Source organism: Lynx rufus, unplaced genomic scaffold (genome assembly GCF_022079265.1).
Source record: "Lynx rufus isolate CCGP_SWC_20201006 ecotype Redwood Valley unplaced genomic scaffold, mLynRuf1.p SCAF_9, whole genome shotgun sequence".
Lineage (NCBI taxonomy): Eukaryota > Metazoa > Chordata > Mammalia > Carnivora > Felidae > Lynx > Lynx rufus.
Window position 1 is genome coordinate 44,988,108 of NW_025814897.1, and position 26,861 is coordinate 45,014,968.

General features: G+C 42.0%; 1 protein-coding gene across 3 annotated transcripts in view; it reads left to right on the forward strand.

Moving 5' to 3' along the window:
- The window catches only part of RAB38 (RAB38, member RAS oncogene family), a 128,497-nt gene that overhangs the window by 57,294 nt on the left and 44,342 nt on the right, over positions 1–26,861 (forward strand). For 2 of the 3 annotated variants that reach the window (XM_047071807.1, XM_047071808.1), the window contains 2 exons: positions 1,064–1,219; positions 13,121–14,122. In XM_047071807.1, coding sequence (XP_046927763.1) covers positions 13,921–14,122 — 202 coding nt within the window. In that variant the 5' untranslated portion in view covers positions 1,064–1,219; positions 13,121–13,920. The remainder of the gene's footprint in view (positions 1–1,063; positions 1,220–13,120; positions 14,123–26,861) is intronic. The other variant, XM_047071809.1, reaches the window with a different exon arrangement.

A 26,861-nucleotide genomic window follows, 5' to 3' on the forward strand; every position in this document is an offset into this window, starting at 1 on the left:
ATGTAGCATCATATAAAGGATATTTTTATAGAATTTCTTTGTTGAATATCACTCCAGATTAAATCTTTAATTAAATTGAAAAAAAACTTTGAGTCTTTATTGAGATGTGTGAAATGCTTTGATGCTCTTAAGATAAGAAGTGTTAAGTGCTAAGTATAATTAGATATAGAAAATTTGCACATGCTAGAAATTATGTTCAAAGACCACATTGATTTTTTGTGAAATTTGCATTTTGGATGAACTCCCAAAATATATGAAAGATAATTTATATAGCTCAAGAAGACTATTTTTATTACCCTCTATTTCACTATGGAAAAAAAAAAGAAACACAGATGTTTTATTATCTTTTGAAAAAGGAAATGATATTTTCTTAACATGCCACTTCCTGGGATATATCACTTCATACATAATGTGTTAAAAATAGGAAAAAACTCATTAAGTCTAGTGATGTTATGCCTAAAAAGCTCTATTTGAGTTCACAACTGATAATTTTCTGGGCTTTATCTTAAGTACGTTCTTAAGGGACAATGGACGATGACTATTTGGAAGAAATATGTTTCATGTTTGAAACAAAGGAAATCCCAATTACGTAAACGATTAAAATTAAGAAATCAAGGCACCTATATGATATCACTGTAATTGTATTTACATATCTACACATACACAAATACATTCCAGAGAAATAAATATAGAAATAAGTGATAAGATACAATGCGGTAAAATGTTGGCAGTGATTGTTGTTAGCTGATGAAATTATGAATGATTTCTTTTTTCTACTTTCTGTATTTGCCACACTTCTTGAAAATGTACTTGAATGAATGTATAATTTAAAAAACTTAAAAAGAATCTCTATTTGTCTCAGTGTGGTTAAAGAAAGAATTATTTCCTTTTAGTGACTACATTTTTCTCCTTCATAAAGGAGACAGTAATATATGTATAGTACAGATTGGTGAGCACAAGTTCAGAAAATTATTGCTGTTAAACACTTACTCTAAACATTTATATGCATTAACTCAGTACACAGAATAACCTAACAAAGTTGCACTATATCTCCATTTTACAGGGGAAGAAACCGAGGCACAAAGAGACTAAGTTTCTTGCCAGAATGAATCCAGGCAGTTTGGCTCCAGGGTCCACCTCTTAACCAGTATCCTATGCCTGCACTTAACATATATCTACTATGTGCTCTGAACTTTTGATAATGCATCATTGCTTTACGGTAAGCATGAATACCTCAGACCTGGATGGTTCTGCGTTTAAATCCCAATTCCAGTATTTACATGTAGTGTGTCTTTGGAGGAGGAACTTAGCCTCTCAGCCTGAGTTCCTTCAATAAAAGGGGATAATGGTACGATTCAGCCATAAGAAAGAATGGGGTTGCATTACATACTGGATACAGACACAAAAACTCCAAGATACATTGCTAAGTAGCTTCCCCAAGATCATATGGATACTGAGTGGGAGAGTCACAATTTGAACTCAGGCCTGCTTAATGCAACAGTAGCATGTGTTATAGACTCTTAGAGTGGCTAGAGAATCACTCTAGTTGGCAATGTTCAGTGATGCTTTCTTAGAGGAGGTTGAATTCTTTTGGTCTTTTAGTTTTGTCGAATGGTCAATAAAGTTCTTTTAGCTCCAAATAAAGGTCTTATAGTAGAGTATTGGTATTTAGTCTTATAGAAGATTTCCTTTGGTCTTATAATGGGGGCAACAGGAGTACTGAGAAATCATGACTCACTTTTGTATAGTAATCTCTTTAATTTCCTAAATAATTGCTCACCCATTTATCCAGTTTGATTTTTATAACTACAGAGGGTAGATAATATCACTATTACTGCTAAAATATCTGAGACTCAGAGAGATCCAAGGACTGCCCAACGTCACACTGCAAATGAGTTGTAGAGCTGAGACTAGACCAAATAATTTGTCTTTTTCAGTGGAGTCTGAAGAGCCATGAATGCAAAGTGAAGAGTTCCCATTGGCCTCCCTGCTTGTATGTCCTAGGGGTCTGCTATATACATTTCCTTCTCTTAGCCAAGATGGCTGTCACTTCTCTTGCTGGGACCCATAATTACAGGTTTTTCAGTAATGCTTGTGGGCCCAGTGTTCCAAATCTTGTTTTTCCTAGTTTTGCTAACTTCTCTGTATAATAAATGCCAGGCAGCACTGACTAATTAGCAAACAGCAGACAATGCATGTTGATACATAACTTATTCTTCCAAGACCCCTATTTACTGCCAGTGACTTGTGACCTCACTGTGAACCCTGGTGGCAATAAAGCTACCACTGTGATTAGGGTTAGAATACATGTAATCTTCTTAGCCTTAGTTGAAACTGTGAAAATCCCTTTCATCTTCAATTATTATTTATTTGGCCCTTTTCTCTGGAGGGCAAGGGGCTGTCTAATCCCCCGGGCTGAGCCTCAGGAGTCTGTATCAGCAGGAAAGAATGCCAGCCTTGCATACCAGGAGCTGGAAGACCTGGCCATGTATTGGAGAGGCCATGACCCTGGTGGGGGTGGAGATGGGGGAGCATCAGGAGCTTGCTTTCGGATGGTTATTCTCCAAGGAAACTGCTCTAAAAGTGGCTCAAGAAAACTTCCTAGCAGTGTAAAGTGTTCCTAAGTGGAAGAGAATGAATGAACTGTAAAACCTTTTATTAAAACAAGACAAAACAATATATAACATAGAGTAAACTGAAGTACTATGGAGTGACTCAGGAATGATTCAGCTGATTGAACTATTGCACTCCAAAGGATCTTGGGTCAGCACAGCCAAGAAGTGCTCACTGGAGATGCACAGACTTTATTCCAGAACGGCTAAGAGTGTTGGAGTATGTGTTCATCAAGGTCAAATGCCTGCATTTGATTACCTCGGAGTACCTTAACTTTAATGAGCCAGTAGCAAAGGCTTCGTTAAATAATTATTTCATTGAAGGAAGGAAGCAGTAGCAAAAAACACTCAGCAATGGCTGTCACCAGGAATACTAAACAAGACTGTTTCAGTGGAGGAGAAGACCCTCTTACCTACAGCTATAAACACTTATTCCATGAGCCTGGAGCCTGGAATTTTGAATTTCTGTAGCTCTGATCTTCCTGAGCCTTCTGGTACCCAACAACCTAAGGATGCTCCCCTCCCTTTTTTTTTTTTTTTTTATCATGGAATTACCAGCCTTAAGAAGCCCAACAGACATGTCTGGGAGGCCTCTGGTCATCCTTGTGGCTCTATTCCTGTAACATGGGCCAGTTTGTGTAACAGAATGCCTTCCCTGGGGAAGGTGATCCCAACTGTCCAGCCAAATATCTCTCTTCCAAAGTGAACTGGCTGAGGGAGGCTGGCTTCTAACCCAGGTCGCTAGCAACTGACAAAGATCTGGGATCTAAACCCTGATCAAAAGAAAGATATTTCCAAACCTCTTTAATGGGTTACAGTGGAGACTAAATGGACCAGAGCTAAGAGGTTTTATTACTCCCATCCTTCTTTTTTGCCCATATTTTCTTTTCTTTGACTGCTTCCTAACCAAAATTTCTGAAATAAACAGGGCCCTTGGGTAACTAGGGAGAAAACAGCAAAAACTTGTCAGTTTTGTCCCCAAGGTGAGCTGCTATGATATTGTTGGCAAAAATCAACAAAAAAGAGCTTATTGATCAAGATGTATATTTATGTTTTTGAAAGATGTCACATTAAAAAAAAAAGGAATGGCTAATAAAAAACTTTCAGTGGAATACTTGGGAAGCAAGTTGAGCAAATTTTCTAGAAAGTCAGATAAAGAGAAAAAAAGGATGAAACCCTAAAAAAAAAGTCTTCATAATGGTGGTTAGATTTTAAAAAAACTTCAAGATACTGAACACAAATAAAAAGGCAAATCAAGTTATCAAAGAAATAATGCAAGAATGCTTCTGCAAAATGAAGGGCATGAGATTACTTAGTGACTTAAGGGGTAATACTATAAAATTTCAAAATACCAAGAGTAAATGAAAATAAGTGGTAAATCCTAAAAGATTTCCAAAATAATTATACATTAATTTTCACTGATTTTAAAGTCAATACACGTATATTGTAGAGAATTTAGAGAAGGTATAAAGAAGAAAAATCACCATGAAGTCTATATTTTGGCAAGGTTCCTGCAAGCTATACATATAATTATGCACATATGTTTGCAAAATTGGGATGCTGGGAATGTCACTGGGCACTCGGAGCCCCATCTCCCCCACCCCAGCCTGGGAATGTGGGTCCTACTTGCCTTTCCTGCTCTCAGAGGGTGCTCCAAGGACATAACCCTGAGATAGTTTTACTGTGTTGAGAACTGCACAGTATACCTGACTGAGCCCAGTTAGGACTTCTTCATAAACTTCTAAGATTTGGAGGACAGGTGTGGGAATCTACTCGTCTTGCTGCCACCCAAGGCAAGCGTCATACTTAAGTTCCCTTTGCTTATTAAAAATGCTACCTATCAACCTGGAGAGGCCTACCTCTGTTCTTCTCTTCCTGTCCTCCACGTATGGGGCTGGTTTCAGATTATACCTGGGAAGTTCTCCAGAGGGTTGTGGGCAAACAGATGATAATACTGACAGCATAGATGTGTTTCATGTGTAATTTCATGTTTGCTTTTTTCCAGATTATATCCTAAACATCACATGGCACTAAATATTTTTACAAATGTGATATTTAATGGCTATAAAATACTAAATTCAATTAAAATTTTTGGATATGACATTGTCTTTTTAACCAATTTTCTATTGATTGGTACTTGGGTTGCTACTAAAAATCTTTTGCATAAATCTTTGAAACACTGATTATTTTTTAGGATGGATTCCTGAAAAAGGAACGATTGATAAAAGGGCATTTACTATTTGTTAGATAATTATGCCTATTTTCAGGACTCACTTTTAATGCATATGGCCAGATTATCTTTGAAAAGGTCTTATCAATTTAGAGAAGGTATTTAAGAGGGGTCTGATGGTGTGGGGTAAAACAACCAGGCTGACCTGGGAGTTCGTGGGAGAGTCAAAAATGGAACACAGCTCTTAAAACTTATAGTCTCATGGTGCGGGGATGCCTCCCTCTCCTTTGCTTTCTGTGGGAGCCAGCCGCAATGCTCAAGTTCCTTGTAGGAAAAACAAGCAGCTTACTGCATCCAGGGCTCAGAGTGGTTGGCACGGGCATAAGACATGGTCTCACGTGGTTCATATTTTCCATTGTCATTAAAACATTTACTGTCTGCTTAAGTCAGGACACAAAATGCAGCCCGGTCTGAAAGAGGACACAAATCCATTGGAGCCTTCAGGTGTGACATGGCAAGTACTGTGCCAGGTGCTGATTGATACAATAGATTGGGAGGAAATCTACGAAAATAATTCAGTTACGACACAGAGCAGTGAAATGACCTACGTATAAACCGCTGTTATGTGGGTGTGCTACAGAGGGAAGTGACCTTGTTGGACTCTAGGAGGTTTATCACTTAAGATGTGGTTTGGTTGCATGAAACAGAAAACAACTCAAGAAAGATTAAATAAGACAGAATTTATTCCTCTCAAACATAAAATAATTTCAGAGGTTGTGAATAGAGTGTCCTACTGAAAAAATGTAGCTTTGAAGGCGATCCATCTCAGAGTGGTAAGATAAGTCTAAGTAGGGGAAACAGAGCCAGGGAGATTTCCTTAGGAAGCAGCTGCTGATGAGCTGTCATGAGACACTGAAATGAAAAGCACAGGGTGAATGGGAGGGATTTTGGAGGGAAGAATCAGCAAAGGTGTCTGAGTGGAAAAGCAGGACACCAGGAGGAAGGAGACGAAGACGGTATCAAAGTTTGGGAGGGCCATCTCTTTGGGGGAAAGATGATGTTTCCTTGCAGGCACTTGGAGCTTGTGGGGATGCCTTCCATCAGGGCCTTGTGAGCCGAGCCTGGGCTGCTGTGGTGGTGTGTGGGGTGTGGCTGCTGCTCCAGGATAGCATGGGGACCTCGTCTGAGGTTCTCGAGTGTCAGCCACCCGCGAAACGGTGCATAGGTTACTTTGGGAGGGCAAACATCTTGGCACTGATAAGATCAGTGGCATCAGGATGAGAAAGGTTGGCTGCAAAAATACTGAAACCTAAAACACTGATTCAGAGCATCTGGTGGAGAGGCCTAGAAAAAGTTATTACACAAAGATTGCTGCTGAAACCTGGAACTGGAGCTGGGAGTCTTTCGCCAAGACCCGTTCAGTGTATAGTCATTTCTTTTAAAATTTGTTTTCTCGCTTTGAAATCAATAATGTTCCCAGTAAAAATAAAATAGAAAATATACAAAAGTAGAAAAATATAATATAGCAAAGCAGTAACCTCATGATCCAGAGATCTATACCTTTCCATAGTTTTTGTATGTGTATTATGCCAAATGGGGTATTATAATATTTTATAATTTTTTTTCCAATTTCAGATTTTGTGAAAAATATTATGAACATCTTTCTAAGTCATTCAGTATTTTTTCTTTCACCTCATTTATAAAGATTATATGATGTGTCATTATATATTTATACCTTTATGATAAAGTTTTTAAGTTTTACTTATTTAAGTAATTTCTATGCCCAAATTCATAACCCTGAGATTGAGAATCACATGCTTCCCCCACTGAGCCAGCCAGGGACCCCTACCATTGTGATATTTAACCTGATGCATGTTTAGGAAGTTCTCATTTTTTTCTGTGACAAACAACAGTATAATATGCATTCGTGAAGTTAAATATGTACAAATCTCTAGTGATTTTGTTATTATAAATTCATACAAATGGAATCATTAGGTCAAAAGGCACATACGTTTTTAAGGTTTTTGATACATGTAACCAAATTTCCCTCCAACAGCTTTTTCTTATAGTACCACCACGATCACATGATAGTGTCCATTTCTTTGCATCTGCATGAAGACTGGTATTTTTAGTATTAAAACATATTTGTCTGTCTGAAGAGTGAAAAATGGTATCTCATTGTTTAATTTTCCTACTTCTATTGCTAGTGAAAAAAAAATTTTTTTTGCATTATTACTGGCCTTTCTATTTTTCTTGTGTGGTGGTTGCTTATTTATAGCTCTGTCCCTTTATCTACTTGGATGTATTAAAATAATTTATAAGAGCTTTTTATATATAAAATATATTCCCTTTTTGCCTGTTGTAAATGTTGCAATTTTTCCCTCAGTTTGCATTTACCATTTGTCTTGCCTCTGGTAATTTTTAATATGTCTACATTTAAAATGTTTTTCCTTTTATGATTTCTGCCCTTTGCAGTATGCATAAAAATCCTTTGCCCGCAGTAATGCTGAAATAGATATTCACCTCTATGTCCTCATAGTACTTTCACAGAGTATAGGAAATGCACGCAGGAATTTGTCTGAGATAGAATCAGAGGACTCAGATGATGCGATGTGTGGGTAATTCAGAAGGAGGAGTCAAGTGTGACTGAGTTTTCAGGCTTGGTAGACTTTGGTGAGGGTGGAACCACTGACTAAAACCAGGAATACAGGAAAAGGAACAAGTCTGTTAGGGTAGATAATGTGTTCGGTTTTGCACAGGCTGCTCTTGAAATGTCTGCCAGGGATCCTGGTAGAAATGCCCAAAAGGCAGTTGGAACAGCGAATGGAATGCACGAGTGAGGTTGGGGTTTTAAACACAGATCTAGAAGCCATCAGCAGACATTTGATAGTTCAACCAACATTTGCTTTTCAGTGAACATCCTGGGCCAAACACTAGGCTAAGGTACTTCACTGCCTTATTTCATTTAGGGTTCCTAAACACTTCAGGAGGTAGAAATTATTATCCTCATCAGGTTATACACACCAAGGGACAGGTTTACAAAAACTACATTTCTTTACTGAAGTCCTATAACTGGTTGGTGGTGAAATTTGAGTGTGAAACCAAGTTAAGTTGGCCTGATTCCAGAGTTGAAGCGATAGCCTTGTTTGCTCCATTGCCAGAGAGGTGGATGAGCTCAAGCAAGGAAAGGCAGAGTCCCATTGGTAGGGACTAGCACACTTGGGTAGTGGGCAGCAAAGAAGGAAGGAGCCAGTGAAGGGATCTGGGGGAAGGTAGAGGCCGACATGTATACCTGCTGACTGATGGCCAGCAGAGGCCAAACATATTGATGGTGGGGACATTCTCGTCGATAAATCTGAGACCCCACTCCTGCCCTTGCCCCTGAAAACAAATTCTGTCACGGTGCTTTGCACATAAATACTCCTTGACCGACACTCCATCAGAAATTTTCTTGGGTTATCCTCTGAGCTAGACCATACCAGTCCCTGTGTCCCCACTTGTTGTGGGTTGGGGGCTCACTCCCAGAAGATCCTTAGTATTATCAAACTATTGCCTCCTCTGAGAGCAACAGAAGTAGACTCCTTGTTTTATAGCAGAAACAAGGCCAAGAAGTCTGGATCTGGATTTTACCACATGCTACAGGAGTGTGAAGAGTAGGAAAAGCAGGGATTTAGGAATTATGAGTTACAATTTTCATTCTGTCACTTTGGGTAAATTATTTAAATTCTCTGAGCCCATGGGGTGCCTGGGTGGCTCAGACAGTTGAGCATCTGACTTGGGCTCTGGTCATGATCTCCTGGTTTGTGAGTTTTAGCCCCGCTTTGGGCTCTGTGCTGACAGCGCACAGCCTGCTTCGGATCCTCTGTCTCCCTCTCTCTCTGCCCCTCCCCTGCTTCCACCCTCTCAAACATAAATCAACATTTAAAAGATTCTCTGAGTCCCATTTCCCTCATGATAAAATGGAGACACCCACTAACAGGGTGGTCGTGAAGGTTAAATAAATTAACTAAGATAAAGGGCTTGGTGCATTGTAGGCACTCAGTACAAGGAAGTTAAAACTCTGAGTCATACTGAATTATTTCGCTCAGTGTTCTCCGATGCTTACCTTTTGGCTATTCCAAAGCTCATTTATACTCATCCATGTTGGGTGGGTTAGGAGGAAAATAAATCCTAACTCAGCCTTCCCTATCTGTCTAATGCAAGTCAAATGTGTTCAGCGAAAGCATAGAAGTTGAGATGGTAATAAATCTGCTGAAAATGATTTGGGTCATGATCTGCTTGTTTTGGTCCAAACTAAGTGGTGGATTCAAAAACTCACCTGCAATCAATTTCTGATGATAATCTGTAGATATCCTATCATAGTTTTTCTTTCTGGGTAAAAAGTCCGACATCAAAATTCTCATGGACTGAAGTGTATTCATTTGAAGCACTTTCCATACAGAATCCATCCTGGCCTCTCTCCACATAGTTTGAAAATGGTTGCCTGCTTCCAGACTCTTGCTCTGTCCTGAGTCAATACTGGATATAACTCACATTGCAAGTTAGCACAGGCTTCAGACAAGCCTAGTAGATAAAAGGGGGGCTCTTTGCATTCAACAAGAAATTAGCACAGCCTTCACTTGGCAGAACTATATATTAAAATGGTGATTTAGGAGAATTTTCAAATGTCCCTCTTTCTTGTGGATCTCATCCTCTGCTTCAGGAATAAACATTCTTTTGGACAACCCTGGCTTGTTCCTGGGGCTTGTTGTAATTATTTAATAGCCCCCCCCCCTTTCACTCTCAAGGGTCCCTTTTTGGATGATAAATTCTATTGTTATCTCTTACAGGGCTTTTTCGAAGATATATTATTTGCATTAATCTAAGAAAAATTACCATACCTTTCCTCCAGCAGAGTCTTTGGTACCCTATCTTGAAGTCATTGAAGTATTTCTTCAGAGCAATAATTAAGAGCCATATAAACTAATGAATAACTCCCTACTGCTCTCTTATTGGTGAAAGCAAATAAGGTAACTTTATAAGGACTCATCTAATAGAACAGCCCTAGGAGGGAAACATGTGGATTTCGTGTTTATGTTTGCAAAAAGCAATTCCCAATTATTTTATTTATTTATTTTTTAAAGTGTATTGATTTAGTTTGAAAGAGAAAGCATGAGCAGGGGGAGGAGTAGAGAGAGAGGGAGAGAGAATCCCAAGCTGGCTCCAGGCTGTCAGCACAGAGCCCACTGCAGAGCTGGATCTCACAAATGGGAGATCATGACCTGAGCTGGAATCAAGAGTTGGACACTTAACCGACTGAGTCACCCAGGTGCCCCATTTCCCAATCAATTTAATTAGTTTTGCCACTTAATATGAGCAGAGTATGAACCTACATTGAATAGCAAGGGAATGGAGACCTAGAGAAATCTAACTCTGTGCTTTCTGGAATGCCATTCCGTGCCTGAATTCTGAGAACTCTGTGGTCACATACAGCTTTTACAGACTTGAGTAACCTCCCTTCCTGTTCTTCAGGATAAGGTGTTCTGTAGTGTAGCAACTTGAGGGCAGTAAGATTATCAAAGCATCACCAGAGATGCTTTGAGGGTTACGGCGGAAAACAGGTTTCCATGGCGCAGTGTGGCTGCTGGGAGGAGCCACATAGCACAACCCCAGCCATTCTCTCTGGAGGGAAGGAGAGCCAGCTTGTCAGGATAAAGCCAGGCATCCTTCTGGATAGACTCAAGGTATCTGAGACAGATGGATTATCAGGTTGGGCCAGATGGGTTCTTATGGAGTCTCATAATTTGGGGGGAGAGGAAGGACAGTAGGCAAGGATGATCTACCTATTTGCTAATATTCTTTTCATCTGAAGTTACTCTAGCCTGAATCTAGCTTATGGTCTTTCCTCAGCTACCTGGTTTGCTATTTGCAGCCTAGTTCTGAGGGAAGAAAAGTTCAAAGGAAAGCAAAGGAGCACAGGAATGGCTTGCCATCCAAAAAATGTGCTTGGAGAGCTCTTATCTTGGGGGCAAATGCACAGCAGCTAAGGAGAGAACAGAGCCATGAAACCGGAAGAGAACCATGTCATGATGCTTGTTTTGAAATGGCTTTTCCACAGTCTTTCACCCAAATGTCCTAATTGGGGGGTGGGAGGGGAGGGAGCAAATGGAGTACAGGATAGGAAATGCCACAGCTTTGGTAATGGTGCCATTGCAGGAGTGATTAGAATCAGCTGAGTGTCACTCCTGCCGGAAGGTGTGGCTAAAAGACCCAGAACTCTGACAGGTCAGTCACAAGTACACTCCACAGATCTTGTAACCCAACTCCCTCATTTTACGTCGGATCTTTCAGGATGTCACTGAACTGCTAGCCTGGCAGGATCACCAAGCCGCTTTAGTCTAAAAGATTTAAAAAAACATAAACCAGGAGTTATTTCTCCCCACTGTGAAGAACTGTCATGAGACCTAAATGAATGACTCTGGAAACAAATTGCAGTACTTCCTGTCTGGCCAGGGAGCTTGCTCTCCACAGCTGCCCACTGCCCCTAACAGGGAGGCCCTGTTAGAGGCAGTGAGGCTGAAGCTTTAGGATCTGTTCCTTAATTTTGTATTCTTTTGCTTAAAGACCACTCCCCACCCAATTTTATAAGCTTTAGGTCTCAGAAAACCTGAATCTTGGTCTGCCTGTCCTACATGGTAAATCTAACTATCTGGTGCTCCAACATGCTCGCAATCAGAAGAGGAGACCAAGTAAGGCTGGGGATGGCTCAGCTTGGACTAGGCTGGGAAACAGGCTGGGGCCTGTAAAGCAGCTGGGGCAGGCATAACACTGAGGGCTGCTGGCTCATGTAATGTCTCAACCCTCTACCCACTCCTTGTTTCCACCCCCAGTTCCTTGCCCAGACCAAACTTGTCTTCAGGTCTACAGACCCAGGATTTTAGATCTAGGGAAGGCCTTTGTCATCATCCCTCATTCTGCAGGCTCTCAGAAGGGCCTGACCCCTTGAGGTTTGTGAACTCCCTCCCTGCATAGTGAAGCCACAGCGTTGGCCAATACTTTAAGCAGGAAGACTAGTTGGTTCACTTGTTAGATATAATCTGCCTGCTGTGTCCCTGCATTGGTGGAAACCAAAGAATGGTGTCCACCTGTCTAGGCAGTCAATAAAACACAAACCAGTGCAATTCTGCACACCTTCACTTAGTGCCCATTGTGAGCCAAGCTACTCCCTGAAGGGACAGAAAGCTGACAAGATATGATGCTGGTCCTCAGTATTTATATCAGAGAACAGGGTGTGAAAAGTTTGCCCCTCGTTTGCTATTTATAGCTGCCATTTAGTCAGCACCTGCTATTCAGCGGGACGTTTTATTATACATATTGTCTCTACTTTGACCGACAACTCTAGAAGGTAGATCCCATTATTCTCACTTTGTGCATGTGGAAACTGAGGTGCAGAGAGGTTATGTGACTTCTCTAGGTTAGGCAGCTGGGGCATCGCTCTTCTTGTTAGGGGCTCATGGAGGCTGAAGGAGAGCATGTGTAATGTCAGATGAAGGCAGAAAGATGATGGGCGTGCCTCACCTTCTATTCTCTGTTTCACACAAGCCTGTATTGAAGTCCCAGTTGTAACACTCTGCATGGGTTTGGGACAACTGCTCTCTGTCTTGCTTTCCTCCTCGATAAACTGGACAAAATACTTCATAATATAGTTGGAAAGATGAAATGAGATAATGTGGACATGGCTCAGTTCCTGGCACTTTCGGGTACAAAATGATTCACTCTGGTACAAAATGCTCATCACATGGATCTGCATGCCACTTCTCAGAAATTTATGTTTTTACTAAATTGTTGCCTTCTCAGGGAGGCCTTCCCTGGCCACCCTATCTAAAAGGCCAACCCCATTCCAACTCTTCATACCTGTAGCCCTACGTTATTTATCACCAACTAATATGTTACAAATTGTACTTATTTTTGTTTTTTTCGTCTGCCTCCACCTACAAGAAGGTAAAGTTTTTGAGACCAGGAATCTTTGTGCTATTTCTGTATCATCCCAAGCACAAATATATATTGGTTAAAAGAATAAATTAAAAACCAAACAAAAACCCCCTCTTTGGCTTAGAAAATTGGCTTTTAATTTGACTTTTTCCTATTTGACCCTGGGTACGTTACTTAAAATGTCTAGGCCTCAGTTTCCTCTTCTGTAAAGGGGGAAGAATGATGGTATCACTTTTAAGACTGCTAGGATAATTAAGCGACATGCATGTAAAAACTGGCACATAGCAAGTGCTGGATAAATGCTTGCTATTATTATCACTTGAAGTATTCTGACCAGTTATTTAAATCGTCTTTCAATGTCGCCCAGAGCTTTTAGGATAGAAGAGGAGGCTAAAAGCCAAGGATACCCTCTGCGTTTTCAGCCCAGTGATCCCCCTTGGTAGACCACTGACAAAGAGTCAAAATGCTCAGTGTTCTCACTGCAAGGCTGCTCACGTGTCTGGATTACCATTACCACGTCACTGAGGAAGACAGCAAACTGAGGCTTGCCCAAGATCAAAGGACTTGTCCAAGATCACTCACCTCTAAAACCAGGGCATGCTGAACCCAACCCCCCATGTTGGGCCTCCTACAATTGTATTATCCGCTGCCTCTCTTCCAAGCTCTCTCTGCAGTGTGGGTTGGAGACGCGGCTGTGAGCTCAGAAGCCCTGTGTTCACCAGGCTTGTCACTTTCATCTCCCGCAATACACTGAACTTTTCTAACTCAGTTTTCCCGCACGCAGAACGTGGGAAATAAAGCCCACACCTCACAGCTTTGCGTTCAGGATCACAGGCGAGGAAAGCTCTTCGGAAACTGCAAAGCGCCCTACGAATAACCTCCGCAACAGGCATTCACACTCGAGCTCCCCCACTTCCCAGTCCCGGGAGACGCTCCCGTCTCCGCCCACCTCCTAGGCGGCGCGGCGCGGGGTAGGAAGGAGGATTAACCCCTGGGCGCCTGTCTGGGCGTTTCTCCAGGCGGCCGGGGAGGAGTTCCGCCTCTCGCCCCCGCCCCGCCGCTGGGCTCCCTGGCGCCCGCACTCGCGCTCTCGGAGTCCCTCTCCCGCCCAGGCCCCTGCTGGCTGCGCTCCCTTGGTCCGGCACGGCACGCGGGCGGCCCGCCAGGATGCAGGCCGCGCACAAGGAGCACCTGTACAAGCTGCTGGTGATCGGCGACCTGGGCGTGGGCAAGACCAGCATCATCAAGCGCTATGTGCACCAGAACTTCTCCTCGCACTACCGGGCCACCATCGGCGTGGACTTCGCGCTCAAGGTGCTCCACTGGGACCCTGAGACAGTAGTGCGCCTGCAGCTCTGGGACATCGCCGGTGAGCACCCGGGGAGGAGGCGAGGGCCGGAGGGCCTCGAAGCGGGTCTGCAGGCCCCGGGGCAGCGGGTTGAGGTCTAGTGTAGTCCGGGGCGCTGAGCCGCAAGAGTCTTTTTCTGGTGGGTTGAAAACTTGTTTCCAAAGAAAACAAAAAAGTTTTTTTCTTTCTTTCTTTCTCTCCCTCTCCCTCTCTCTCTCTCTCTCTCTCTCTCTGTCTCTGGCTGAAACTTCAAGTGCATTCCCTGGCGCTTTGGGATTGTTGCTTGAACACCCTCTCACACCCTCCCCTGGGATCACTCGACCCAGCGCGGGCCCCCGAAGGGACCCAGAGAGAGACTATCTGGAGTTGCATTCAGTTCTCCCTCTCCAGCTCGTTTTCCGGGCGTGGGCAACGCTGCGGGTGACGAGGCCCTTAGTGTCATGCCAGCCACCAACGGGGCAGTCTTCAGACCTGTTAACAGCGGGAACTAGGAGAGTTCCAGGCTAGAGGGGTTTACTCACTGCTCTTTTTAATTGCTCCTTGCTCTTGCCTCCCTCTTTACCCTTCAGTCAAGAGAGTTTGAGGTTCTCAGCTTTGGTGAAGCCAAGGATCTTTGTGTGTATGTACTGGGGGCAAAGTATTATTTCTCTCTTTCTCTGACTCTCTGTGGTCTATGAAAAGGAGCCTGTGCACATACCTTAAGGTCACTTTTGTCAAAGAGTCTATGACATTAGTCATTTCTTTCTTTCATTTTTTAAGTTTATTTATTTTGAGAGAGAAAGTGCAAACAGGTGAGGAGCAGAGAGAGAGGGAAGGAGAAAATCCCAAGCAGGCTCTAGTCTGTCAGTACAGAGCCCATCCAGGGGCCACCCAGGCACCCTGGCCGTACGATTTCTTGATTTGGCCTTAAAGTTTTCAGTGAGAAATCTGCAAACTGTGAAGCTTCATTACAATGTTTGAAACCAGAATTTGATTCTGAGGGTTTGTACCCAGAGCTGGGCAGGGCATTAGGCAAATGTATGTCTGCTCCAAGCGTGAGTTCTCGGACTGAAGCTGTTTGTAACCTGGGCATGTCCAACCCCTCATTATAGATCCTGGCTCTGCCACTCACTAACCTGCTCAGTGGCTTCAGACAAGTCCCTTCAGCTCGGTTGCATCCTTGTTAAGTGCAAAGGGGTTGGACATGGCAGCTCAGGAATCTTCCTGCTCAGTTTTAAGGTCCTCTGGGATTCGTTGTGAACAGTCCCACCTCACCTCTGACTGTTCCATGGTCTGTGGTACCAGGAGTCTTTGTAAGTGCTGGACCCAAACCCGGCACTTGTCCTTCAGAAAATAGCTTCATTTTTAGCTGGTGTATTTGACTGGAAACACTTTATCATGACTCGAAGCAAGAACAAATGTGGAAAATTTTTGAAAGGGCACTTCAAGTTCTGGGGACTGCGGTGCCTCTTTAATCATGAGCTGCCAAGTCTTATGATAAACCTTTTGGCATGTGAACAGATTCATGCATTTGAAGTCATCTTCAGCAGCTCCAGTAGCATGGGGGTTATCAGAGACCGGAAGATGTTACCAGCCACTATCTGATTGGGTTTTTCATCTAGAAAAGCCACACTGTGTCTCTGTACTCGGTTGCTGCATTTTTTGGTGTCTGAAAACTCTTCTGGCTGTACTGGAGTATCCAGGACTCAAGTTTAGAATTAGCTTACTGTTTCAAAGGGGATATAGCTATAATTTAGACTTTTGTGTCAAATGCAAATAAGGATGTGACCTCAGGCGTGTTATATAACGTCCATGAATCTCAGTGTCCCCACCTAACAGAGAGGAGAGAAAGGTATAGTGATTAAGAGACTAAATTCCAGAGTCGAACCGCTTTCGACTGAATCCCTGTTTTACCCCCCCATGTCCTGGGCGATTTTAGGTTAAGTTTCCTAACCTCCTGATTTCAGCCGACTCATCTGTGAATTAGGCAGAATGCTTTCTCCCAATAAATGGCAAATGAGCAAACAGATGCCAGCTAAAGGTGACTAAAGTCTCCACTATCTAGGAGAGCTGCAAGGATTACTGTTATACTACCATTTTTTTTTGACCATGTATAAATGCTAGGAAGAAGGACATGATATAAATATGTGGACTAAATCTTAATAAATGAGGGGGCCCCCCAGATGCTCAGTTCGTTAAGCATCAGACTCTTGATTTTGGCTCAGGTCATGATCTCAGGGTTCATGGGTCTCAGCCCAGCGTCCAGCTCGGTGCTGACAGTCTGGAGCCTGCTTGAGATTTTTGTCTCTCTCCCTCTCTCTCTGCCCCTCCCTGACTCATGCTGTCTCTTTTTTCTCTCTCTCTCAAAAAAATAAATAAGTAAACTTTAAAAAATTATAAAAAAGTAAATCTTAATAAATTTGGAACATAGAATCTGTTCCAAAATGCCCAGCACCATCTTTTAGCTTTATCAGCATTACAACATGCTGACATGAGCAGCTGAAATCCCAAGTTTAGAAATGCCCCCTGAGCCATGGTTCTGGACTAACATGGCTGTGGAGGCTCTAGTGACAGAGGCCTGTGTACATAAGAAACGTAAGAGGTCTGTGTACGTATAGTGGTGTGTAGCAGGTCAGTAGGGGAACTTCTTCCCAGAGCTCTGATGTTCAGTGGGAACCTGTCTGTGTCAGCCTCCAGCCCAGAGACCCTGTGAGCTGAGTTATAAGCTGGGCATCAGGCACAGCTGGTTGTGGGGAACCTGTGCCCTGTGGGAAAGGATGATAGGAGCATCGTGGTGACATGTTTCGTGCTACATCAATAGCCCTGTGAGGAGTGAATTCATATGAAGTCCAGCCTCAGTTGCCCACCCAGATTCCAGTCAACTAACTGTACCTCACGGCACCTTCAGATCAGCCTGTCTGTCCAAACACAGGAATGATTCCCTTTCCTCTTTATTCTCAACTCTGCTATGTGTGTGGAAAGAAGAGGTGAGACTAAAAAGTGAACGGTGAGCCTCACTTTGAGCTAGTTAGGAGTGTGGGTGAGATAGAGGGGATGGCCCTGTCTTGATAGAATATCAGATCCATCTGCTATAGAGGGGATCTTTGCTCATTAGACCTTTGATATTCATTTGATTCAATGCCAAGTTGGGCCTTATTTATTTGTCCAACTAATTTCCATCATATATCTCTTATAGCCACTTCAGCTGGCCAGTCTGTTCCTGAAAGACTCCAAAATACTTCTCAGGAGGCACCTGGCTGGCTCAGTTGGGAGAGCATGCCACTCTTGATCTCCAGGGCATGAGGTCATGAGTTGGAGCCCCACGTTGGGCATAGAGATTACTTAATTTAAAAAAAAAAATTGCCTCTCAGGGCTTGTGAAGTAGGCCTTGACACCAACATGGTAAATTCCACAAACCTTGTAGGGAATAGCAATCACCCTGAATCCCAAAGATTCTACATAGAGGAGCAAGTGGGTCAACTCTGGGTTCCAAAGCTCTTGATAGCATCAGGAGAAATTAAATCATTTTGCCCAAGGCCACCTGCCTAATAAGTGGGAGAGCTGGATTTGGTACAGTTTTGTTTTACTTGGAATCAAGCCATGTTCTTCATGACTAAAGCCCATGAGTCCCTGGGACATTGCTGGCCCATTGGGGTTATGCCTTCCTCTCCTTTACAGGTATTCCTTCCTTAGTAAATAGGTTGTCCTTGCTTTCTCCTTCCTATTTCTTTTTCTTTCCTTTTCTTTTTTTTTATTAACGTTTTTATTCATTTTTGAGAGGTAGAGGGAGACAGGGTAGGAGTGAGGGAGGGGCAGAGAGAGAGGGAGACACAGAATCTGAAGCAGGTTCCAGGCTCTGAGCTGCCAGCACAGAGCCCGACGCGGGGCTCGAACCCATGAACCATGAGACCGTGACCTGAGCTGAAGTCAGACACTTAACTGACTGAGCCACCCAGATGCCCCTTCTACTTCCTATTTCTAACATATTTTTGGATATTAATCAGAGCCACTATGCAGATAGAAAGAGGAAATGCAATGAAAATCTATTTCTGAAAATTTAATTCTTGGTTGTAAGATTTTTAAAATAGGTTTATCAAGAAAAAAGTAAATAAAAGGTTCACACTTGAGACTCTTCTATTTCTCTTCAAATCTGATACTATAATTACTCCATTAGCATTTTCAAAGAGAACTATACAATTTTGTCTAGAACTCTTAACGTGCTTTGGGACCCAGCTGCAGGAATTGAGATAGCCATAGTAATAGTAGCTCACATTTCATACGCATTTATTCTTGCAGTTGTCCACACATTTTAATTTTTAATTCCCCAGTAAAATAGCTGATTAGGTGGAAGTGCTAGAATTTAAAATGTGGCCATGCTCAGTTCACCATCTAATGGTTCGTGGGATCAAACCTCGCACTGACAGCATAGAGCCTGCTTGGGATTCTCCCTCTCTCTCTATGCCCCTCCCCTGCTCATGCACACACACACACACACACACACACACACACACACACACACACATTCTCTCTCTCTCTCTCTCTCTCTCTCTCTCTCTCTCTGTCTCAAAATAAACAAATAAATTAAAAAAAATTATTAAAAAATATTTGGTCATGGAATCTAGTACCCAGTCTCCTAACAGTTTTGCTCAATTTCCCACAATTTAAAAATTAAACACTTTCAACATACTACAAATATATTTTAAAAATATACCTGACATTGAGTAAGCAATGAAACCTGGCTGGACCTCAGTTGCCCTGTCTGTAAATGGCCATTGTTCCATTTTCCTATGACATCACGTATTTGTATTATGTTATATCCTGCAGTTCCTGTCAGCTCTAGTAGGTTTTCACTCTTCCCAGGTTGTATGTGGCAGCATATCCCAGCTTCTTTCCTTGCTAGGTTTGTGACTTGGGCAGGTCACTTAGCTTCTGTGCCTCGGTTTCCTGTCTGTAACTGGGGACAATAGCAGAGCCCGTACCTTAGAGTTGGTAAAAGAATGAAATGGGTTAATTTGTGTAAAGTTGTGCCTATCTGACACAAAATCAATGCTAAATAAATGTTAGCTATTGCTCTTGCTTTTTTCTATTTTGTTTTCATTGTATTTATTTTAGAGAGAGAGAATCTTAAGCAGCTTTCACACTCAGTGAGGAGCTCAGCGCGGGGCTTGATCTCACGACCCTGGGATCATGACCTGAGCTGAAATCCAGTCGGACACTCAACAGACTGAGCCACCCAAGGTGCCCTTACTCTTGCTTTTAATTGTTATTACAGAATACCTTCACAACATTTTCCTGATTGATCTTCCCAGCATCGCTGAGGGTATAGACAGATCAGGTGGTACTAAACTAAATCTATTTTATATCAGACAAGATGAAGAATCAGAGAGTTAAGGGACTGGTCCAGGGTCGCAAGAGTTAGCAAGGGGCAGAGGAGGAAAAGTAGCCGAGGAAAAACATTTCCATCAGGGCACATCTCTGCTAACTTTCCGTGCCTATGCTGTGTGACAAGGAAGCACTGGAGGACATTAACTATCCAACAGGCAGAGCGATGGAAGGAGGCAGCATGGGCCTAGAATCAGGAGCCCCAGGACACTGAATCCCCACTCCAGTGGCCATGAGATTCATCTGGATTACAGTGCTGTGTTGTTTCAGAATTTATAAAATGCTTCCACATTGTGACAGTCAATTGGGGGAAGGTTTTGGACTTTACTATCTCTTCAGTGTCAATTTCCTAAAAAAAAACCTGTAATTCTCCAAGGAAGTTTAGAAGAAAGGTCTTAAATATCAACATAATAGATCTAGAAATGTAGAAAGAGCTAAATTTGGCAACCATCATGTCAAGCAAAAAACAAAAAATAAAAATGCATGTCGAGTCTGGGCCACATTCTGCTGGGCAGTTTATTGCTTTGTTTCTAGCCTGGCTAATTATAAATTTTCTAAATACCATGTGGACTAACATGGTGTGTGCTTACAGGTAAGCGGTATGTGCACTGAGCAAGATGGTGAACTTTCTAAGTAGGGTGAATGATGTGTGGGGAAAGCACCTCAGGGTTTTTTACAGGGCACTCACTAGAATCTCCATCTATCACAGACACATGAGCATTAAGGCATGTGGGACATGTCCACTCATCTAGGTTTTAGAGGACTGGTTCTGACAGGAGAGCACATAGCAGTCTGACCAAGGAAAGCCAAGTCATCTGAAAGAAGGAAGGGATGGGGAGGAGCAGTTCTAATGTGTGTGGCTTCAGCACAAATGTTTATGAAATGCCTGGTATGTGTTAGGTACTGTTCTGGGTGAGGGGAAAACAAAGAGGGGTAAAGTATTGAACAAGACCCGATTCCTGACCTTAAGAAGTTCACAGTTCAGTGGGCATGATGGCACCAAAGCAAATCACAGTAACAGCGAGTGAACTGTACCAATATAGGCTACTCCAAAATATTCTGGCGGTGCAGATGGGGTCCTACCTGCACCACATCCATCCACTCTCTGAGCTTAAATTCAAGCAGGCTGGATAAAGCCTCTAACTAGTGGGATGTTTCCTGTACCCTTACCTACCACCAGCTACTCCTTGTGAGTGATTTCAGGGCTGTACAGCTTGAAGCAGAAGTTCATCTTCTGGCTCTCGTCAATTCTGTCTCCTTCTCTTGAGAATCTTAGGCATTCCCATGGCTTTAAACTCCATGCAGATGACTCCAAAAATGTGCGTATAACCTTGACTTCTCATGACCTTCAGACGTACAGTTCTGTCTTCATGCCGGGCATCTCCTTTATGATATCTCACACATATTGCAAGATTAGTATGTCATAGCAAAGTGGCATAAAAAACAAAGATTGTTGTTTTTTCTCTTTTAATAAAGTAATGTATGCTCAGTGTAGCAAAAATTGGAAAGCCCCAAAGAAAACAACAATAGCAACAACAAAGGACTACAAAGAATATCCACAATCACCCCTTTTAATGATAAGTAGCACAGGGTGCTATTTGTCTGTCTATACTAGATATCTTTCACCACTCACTGGACTTGCTATACACCTTTCCGCCACTCACTTGGACTTGAAACTTGTGCCATCTTTTCTTCTTTGACTCTCCAAGTCAGATAGTGATTATGCTTCTCCTGTCACTGCTTTAGATCAAGGGCAGCACTATTATTACTTACCTGTATAATAGCCACTTGTATAGCTCTAGTCTCTTCGTCCTGCAGTTGTTATGTGTACCAAGGTCAAGTTCATCTTCCCAGAACATCACCTTGGCGGCTCCACATTGTCTATAGATTGTGCATATCATGAAAAGAAGAATTAAAGCAGTAGGGATGAGGTGATGGAAGGTTGATGGCTAGAACGAGGATGGATTTCAGGCCATAGAGCCATTGGGGGCAGAATTGGTGGGGTCCTAGCAAGTAAGAAGTGATTGGAGTCCTTGAGGCCTGACCAGGTCTAAAGGAAACCCAGGATCCATTTCATGGTGGCTTCTTGTCATGAATATAGTTATTCTCATTGAGGGTTGAAATGGTACTTAAATTTTTTTGTTTTATTTTACTGAATTTTATTTAAAAAGTCATTTTAAAATTTGAGGATTTGAGAGGTATAAGATTTTTCCTGGGAGAATTTATTCATTCACTTGATAAGCAGAGGGATTTAGGGGTAAACAAAATGGATCAATTTTCACGCTTATGGAATCTGATAGTCTGGTGGGATAATTATTTAATCACTGTTCTGATAAGTGCTCTGAAGGGGTGCTAAAAGAAAGTCAAAACAGGCCACCTACCCTAGCTATAGTGTAGGGGTGAGGACACAGTGTGGACAGCGGTAACCTGGCATGGCTATAGGTTACAACATGTGGGCCCATGAAAGGATGCATATGCTAAGCTAAAGGTTAAGAGTGATGGTTCCTTATATTTATCAATTTGTCAAGTCAATCTTTGCAGTTTAAACACCACAGTGATTCTGTCAAATAGGTCTTATTATTTCCAATTTTGTAGGTGAGGAAACTGGGCCCAGCAAAAGTAGAGCATGGTGTCCGGTATATAGTGGTTGTTCAGTGAAAGTGGTTTGGTGTTAAGCAGTCACTGGCATTAATACTGGAGCCCTCACTCACTTGAAAAGTTTTTGAGAAGAGCTCCTTTGTAGTAAGGCTTAGAGCCCTTTCCTTCTTCTGATGATTCACCCTAGGGAATCCTGCAAAGCTTTCAAGTTGTTGAGAGCCCCCATGCCCTTTTTTTTTTTCTTTCACTTTCTTAGATTCTGAGATGGAAATTTCCAGAGGGATATGCTGACCCTACTACTCCTGGGCTGGAAATCACGTTTATTCCCTCAAAGGAAGATTCTCATCTTCTAGGCTGGTGTACTAGAATAGTCTCCAACTTGGCAAGGTCAAGACTGTGACTGCAGCCTGGGTTTCAAATTATTGAGTTCCGCTATTTTTTTTCCAACTGTTTGAGAATTCAATTAAAAAGTATATGATCTTAATTTACTCTTTGAAAAAAACTCAGGTTTTAACTTCCACCATTCCCCACTCCTTTTGGTTTCTCATGCACAGCTATTAATTAAATCCTCTCTCTTCTCTCTCTCTCTCTTTTTAAGTTTGTTTGGAGAGAGAGTGAGAGTGTCTGCACAAGTGGGGGGGGGCAGAGAGAGAGAGAAGGATAGAGAGAGAATCCCAATCATCCTCTGTACTGCCAGCATGATGCCCAGCCTGATGATAAGGGGCTCAGACTCATGAACCCTGAGATCATGACCTGAGCCTACATCAAGAGTCGGATGCTCAACCAACTGAGCCACCCAGGCTCACTGCCCCCATCTCTTCTATCTTGAAAAATAACTGTCTTATCCCCTTAGGAGTAGCCATGTCTTCTTCACAACTCATCTGGACTACTATAGCAGCTTCCTTATACCCATACCTTCATCAGGCTCCTCTCCCTGCCCCCACGCCCCATCAGTTTGTCATCCATAGACATGAGACTTTGCAGCATGGCTTCATTCTCCAGTCAGATATTCTCCAGTTTGGCATTCTTCAGTGGATCTCCATCACTTTCAGAATTAGAGGCTAAACTTTTTACGATGAAATTTGAGCTCACCCATTCCAGTCTCATATCTTATACCTCTGACTCTTGACCATTCCAGATATCTTACAGTGGCTTCAATTCACCCACCTTCCCCTCTGTACTGTGGCTCATATGATTGCCACTGGCTAAATACACTTTCCTCCTTTTTACTTAGATGATGTCTATGGATTCTTTGTCACAAAACCCATCTCACCCCCTTTATGAAGTGTCTGCTTGAGCCCATGTGTCCCTGGGAGGCAGTGTTTCTTTGCTCCCATAATAGCCATGCTTATCATTTTAGATTAGAAGCCCTTCACTTCTGCATTACAATGTCTTTTTCTTCCAATTTATGACCCTAGGTCCCAGCATAGTCCTTGGTATTTAGTAGGTCCTCAATGAGTGTTTGTTCATTAAAAAGTTTTTCAGCCAACTATTTCAGCATTGCTTTAATTCTAAGATATACTGTTGATCTAAACATTTCTCCAATAAAACAGAAAATAATGAATTTGTTTATGCTTGAAAGACTTCATAGTTTTATGAATATTAACAATTAAAAATGCATACATTTTATAACTGACAAATATGGTAGTCACTTTCCTGAAGATGGCATTCTATTTTATTTTTTACCATAAAAACTGGAGAGTGAGCTTAAAGACCATTCTTTTTTTTTTTTAATTTTTTTTAACGTTTATTTATTTTTGAGACAGAGAGCATGAATGGGGGAGGGGCAGAGAAAGAGGGAGACACAGAATTGGAAGCAGGCTCCAAGCTCCCAGCCATCAGCCCAGAGCCCGCCGTGGGGCTCGAACTCATGGACCGCGAGATCGTGACCTGAGTTGAAGTCGGACGCTTAACCGAGTGAACCACCTAGGCGCCCCTAAAGACCATTCTTAAAAGCCGCACTTCATCATTTAACCTAGTCTTTATAATTTGGAATGAAGTGTCATTTATTTGGAGGTCACATGGCAAAACTGCATCCTTATGATTTTTGGATACATTAAATGAAGTCATTATTTTGAAGGGTAATTTTCACAGAGGCAAGACCTTGACAGCTCATCAAACCAAATCCTTCATTTTACAGAAGAAAAAGCTGTGCTCTGAAAGGGGGTTTGTATTAGTTTCTCAGAATTTTAGAACGAGTTAATGGTAGAACTGGAACCAGAATGTAGGCATCTCTAGTTTATTAATGATGAGATTTGAAGAAGCTTATTTTTTTTAAATTTTTTGGTATAGTCTTAAGCACTGACACAACAAAATAATTGAATTTGGTGGGCACCAGCCCTATGGAAATGCATGCAGTGAAGAAGAGAGGGGCACCCAGAGACATCCATAGTCTGGCTTCAAATAGCATTCCTAGTATTATTTTCCTCTCTTCTCCATGATGAAGCTTTGCTTCCTTGTTCACACCCCATGGTCATTGCCTCTACGCCCTTGTTCCTGCTCTTCCTGTTGGTTCACATGCCCTTCCCTTTATTCCCACATATCCAAATCCTATATCATGTTTAAGACCCATCCAAAAGGGCAACTCCTTTACAAAGACTTCCCTAATTCTCTCTTTCCAGCAGTAACTTCCTCTTCCCTCGAACCTCATGCAATTTTTTTAATGCCCTTGTAGCACTTCTTCTTTTAACCTTGTTTTAGAGTTATTCATACCTCTCCAGATAGCCCTCATGTGTTTTAGCAGGCATTGCCACAGATTGTTGCATAATTTACTGAAATGACTGTGGAGTCAGCAAACAGGTAGAGAAGGAGAAAGCACTATATAGGAGGAGAAACAAGCAAGGGCAGGATTTTGGAAGCAAAGGAGAAAGGATTTTAGGAGAGGATAGTCAATAGTTTCAAATGTCTGAGAGAAATCAGAGTTATTTCTTTCCGCTTGGAGTCTCTACTTTTTGTAGTCTCTTTTATCCTGATATGTTATTTAACCTTTCTTTCTCATCAGCCTTGCATTAAACTGTTCTCTCAAGAAAAGTGATGAAAAACTTGGCTTCTTGTATAAGCTCCTCAGCCTAATGGAGACAGGGAAAATATCTGTAGTGGGAAGGATTCAGACAATTTTCAGTCTAATTTCTAGGGAAAAATTTAAAGCTAATCGACAAATTTTTTGTTGGGAGGACTATTTTTCTCTATAATATAATGTGTTATTAACAGCTACCACTTATTGGGTGTCAGGCATAGTGCTATGCATTTTTATGTATCATTTTATTCATTGCTCTCAGTGAGAGTATCTGGTAGGTAGTGTTTACTAATCCCATCACAGCACTGAGAGAACTGTGCTTAGACAAGCTAGAAAACAGATAAGCAAGGAAAAAAAAATACATAAAACTTTTTTTTTAAATTTTTTTTTTAACGTTTATTTATTTTTGAGACAGAGAGAGACAGAGCATGAACGGGGGAGGGTCAGAGAGAGGGAGACACAGAATCCGAAACAGGCTCCAGGCTCTGAGCTGTCAGCACAGAGCCCGACGCGGGGCTCGAACTCACGGACCATGAGATCATGACCTGAGCTGAAGTCGGCCGCCTAACCGACTGAGCCACCCAGGTGCCCCTACATAAAACTTTTCAAAAGCCATACAAATCGTAAGGGATGGTGGTGGGTAGGAACTGAGATTTGTTTACTGTTTTCTAACTGCTCTGTTCTGCTGTTTCCTAAGTATCATACAACAGTGCAATCACTTTCACATGCCGTAGATTAAGCTGCAGTTAGAAAACACACCTTATTCACCTCACACCTATCAGAATGGCTAGCATTAACAACTCAGGCAACAGCAGATGCTGGCGAGGGTGTGGAGAAAGAGGATCTCTTTTGCACTGCTGGTGGGAATGCAAACTGGTGCAGTCACTCTGGAAAACAGGATGGAGGTTCTTCAAAAAATTAAAAATAGAACTACCCTACAACCCAGCAATTGCACTACTAGGCATTTATCCAAGGGATACAGGTGTGCTGTTTCGAAGGGATATATGCACTCCAATGTTTATAGCAGCACTATCAACAATAGCCAAAGTATGGAAAGAGCCCAAATGTCCATCAATGGATGATGAATGGATAAAGAAGGTGTGGCATATATATACAATGGAGTATTAGTTGGCAATCAAAAAGAATGAAATCTTGCCATTTGCATCTACGTGGATGGAACTGGAGGGTATTATGCTAACTGAAATTAGAAAAAGACAAATATCATATGATTTCACCTATATGAGGAATTTAAGATACAAAACAGATGAACATAAGGGAAGGGAAACAAAAATAATATAAAAACAGGAAGGGGGACAAAACATAAGAGACTCTTAAATATAGAGAACAAACAGAGGTTTGCTGGAGGGGTTGTGGGAGGGGAGATGGGCTAAATGGGTAAGGGGCACTAAGGAATATACTCCCGAAATCATTGTTGCACTATATGCTAACTAACTTGGATGTAAGTTAAAAAAAAATTAAAAAAAAAAAAGGAAACATACCTCATTTATTTTAAAGGAAGAATTTATTATTTTTTGAACGTTTATACTTTTGAATAGACCTAAGAATTAAATGCACACATTATTGCTGAGATCATGGGGTTTGCTTGGCTTAAAAACAACCATCTTAATATACTACTTCTAGGCAGGATAACCATAGTGACTAAAGATAGAAAGAATTGTGATGCTTGATGGTATTGGAATAAAAAATAAGTCTTATGTAGGACAGAGGGATACATGTGCATGTGCATGTGTGTGTCTTTCAAACTTAAAACAGTAATTTAGAGAA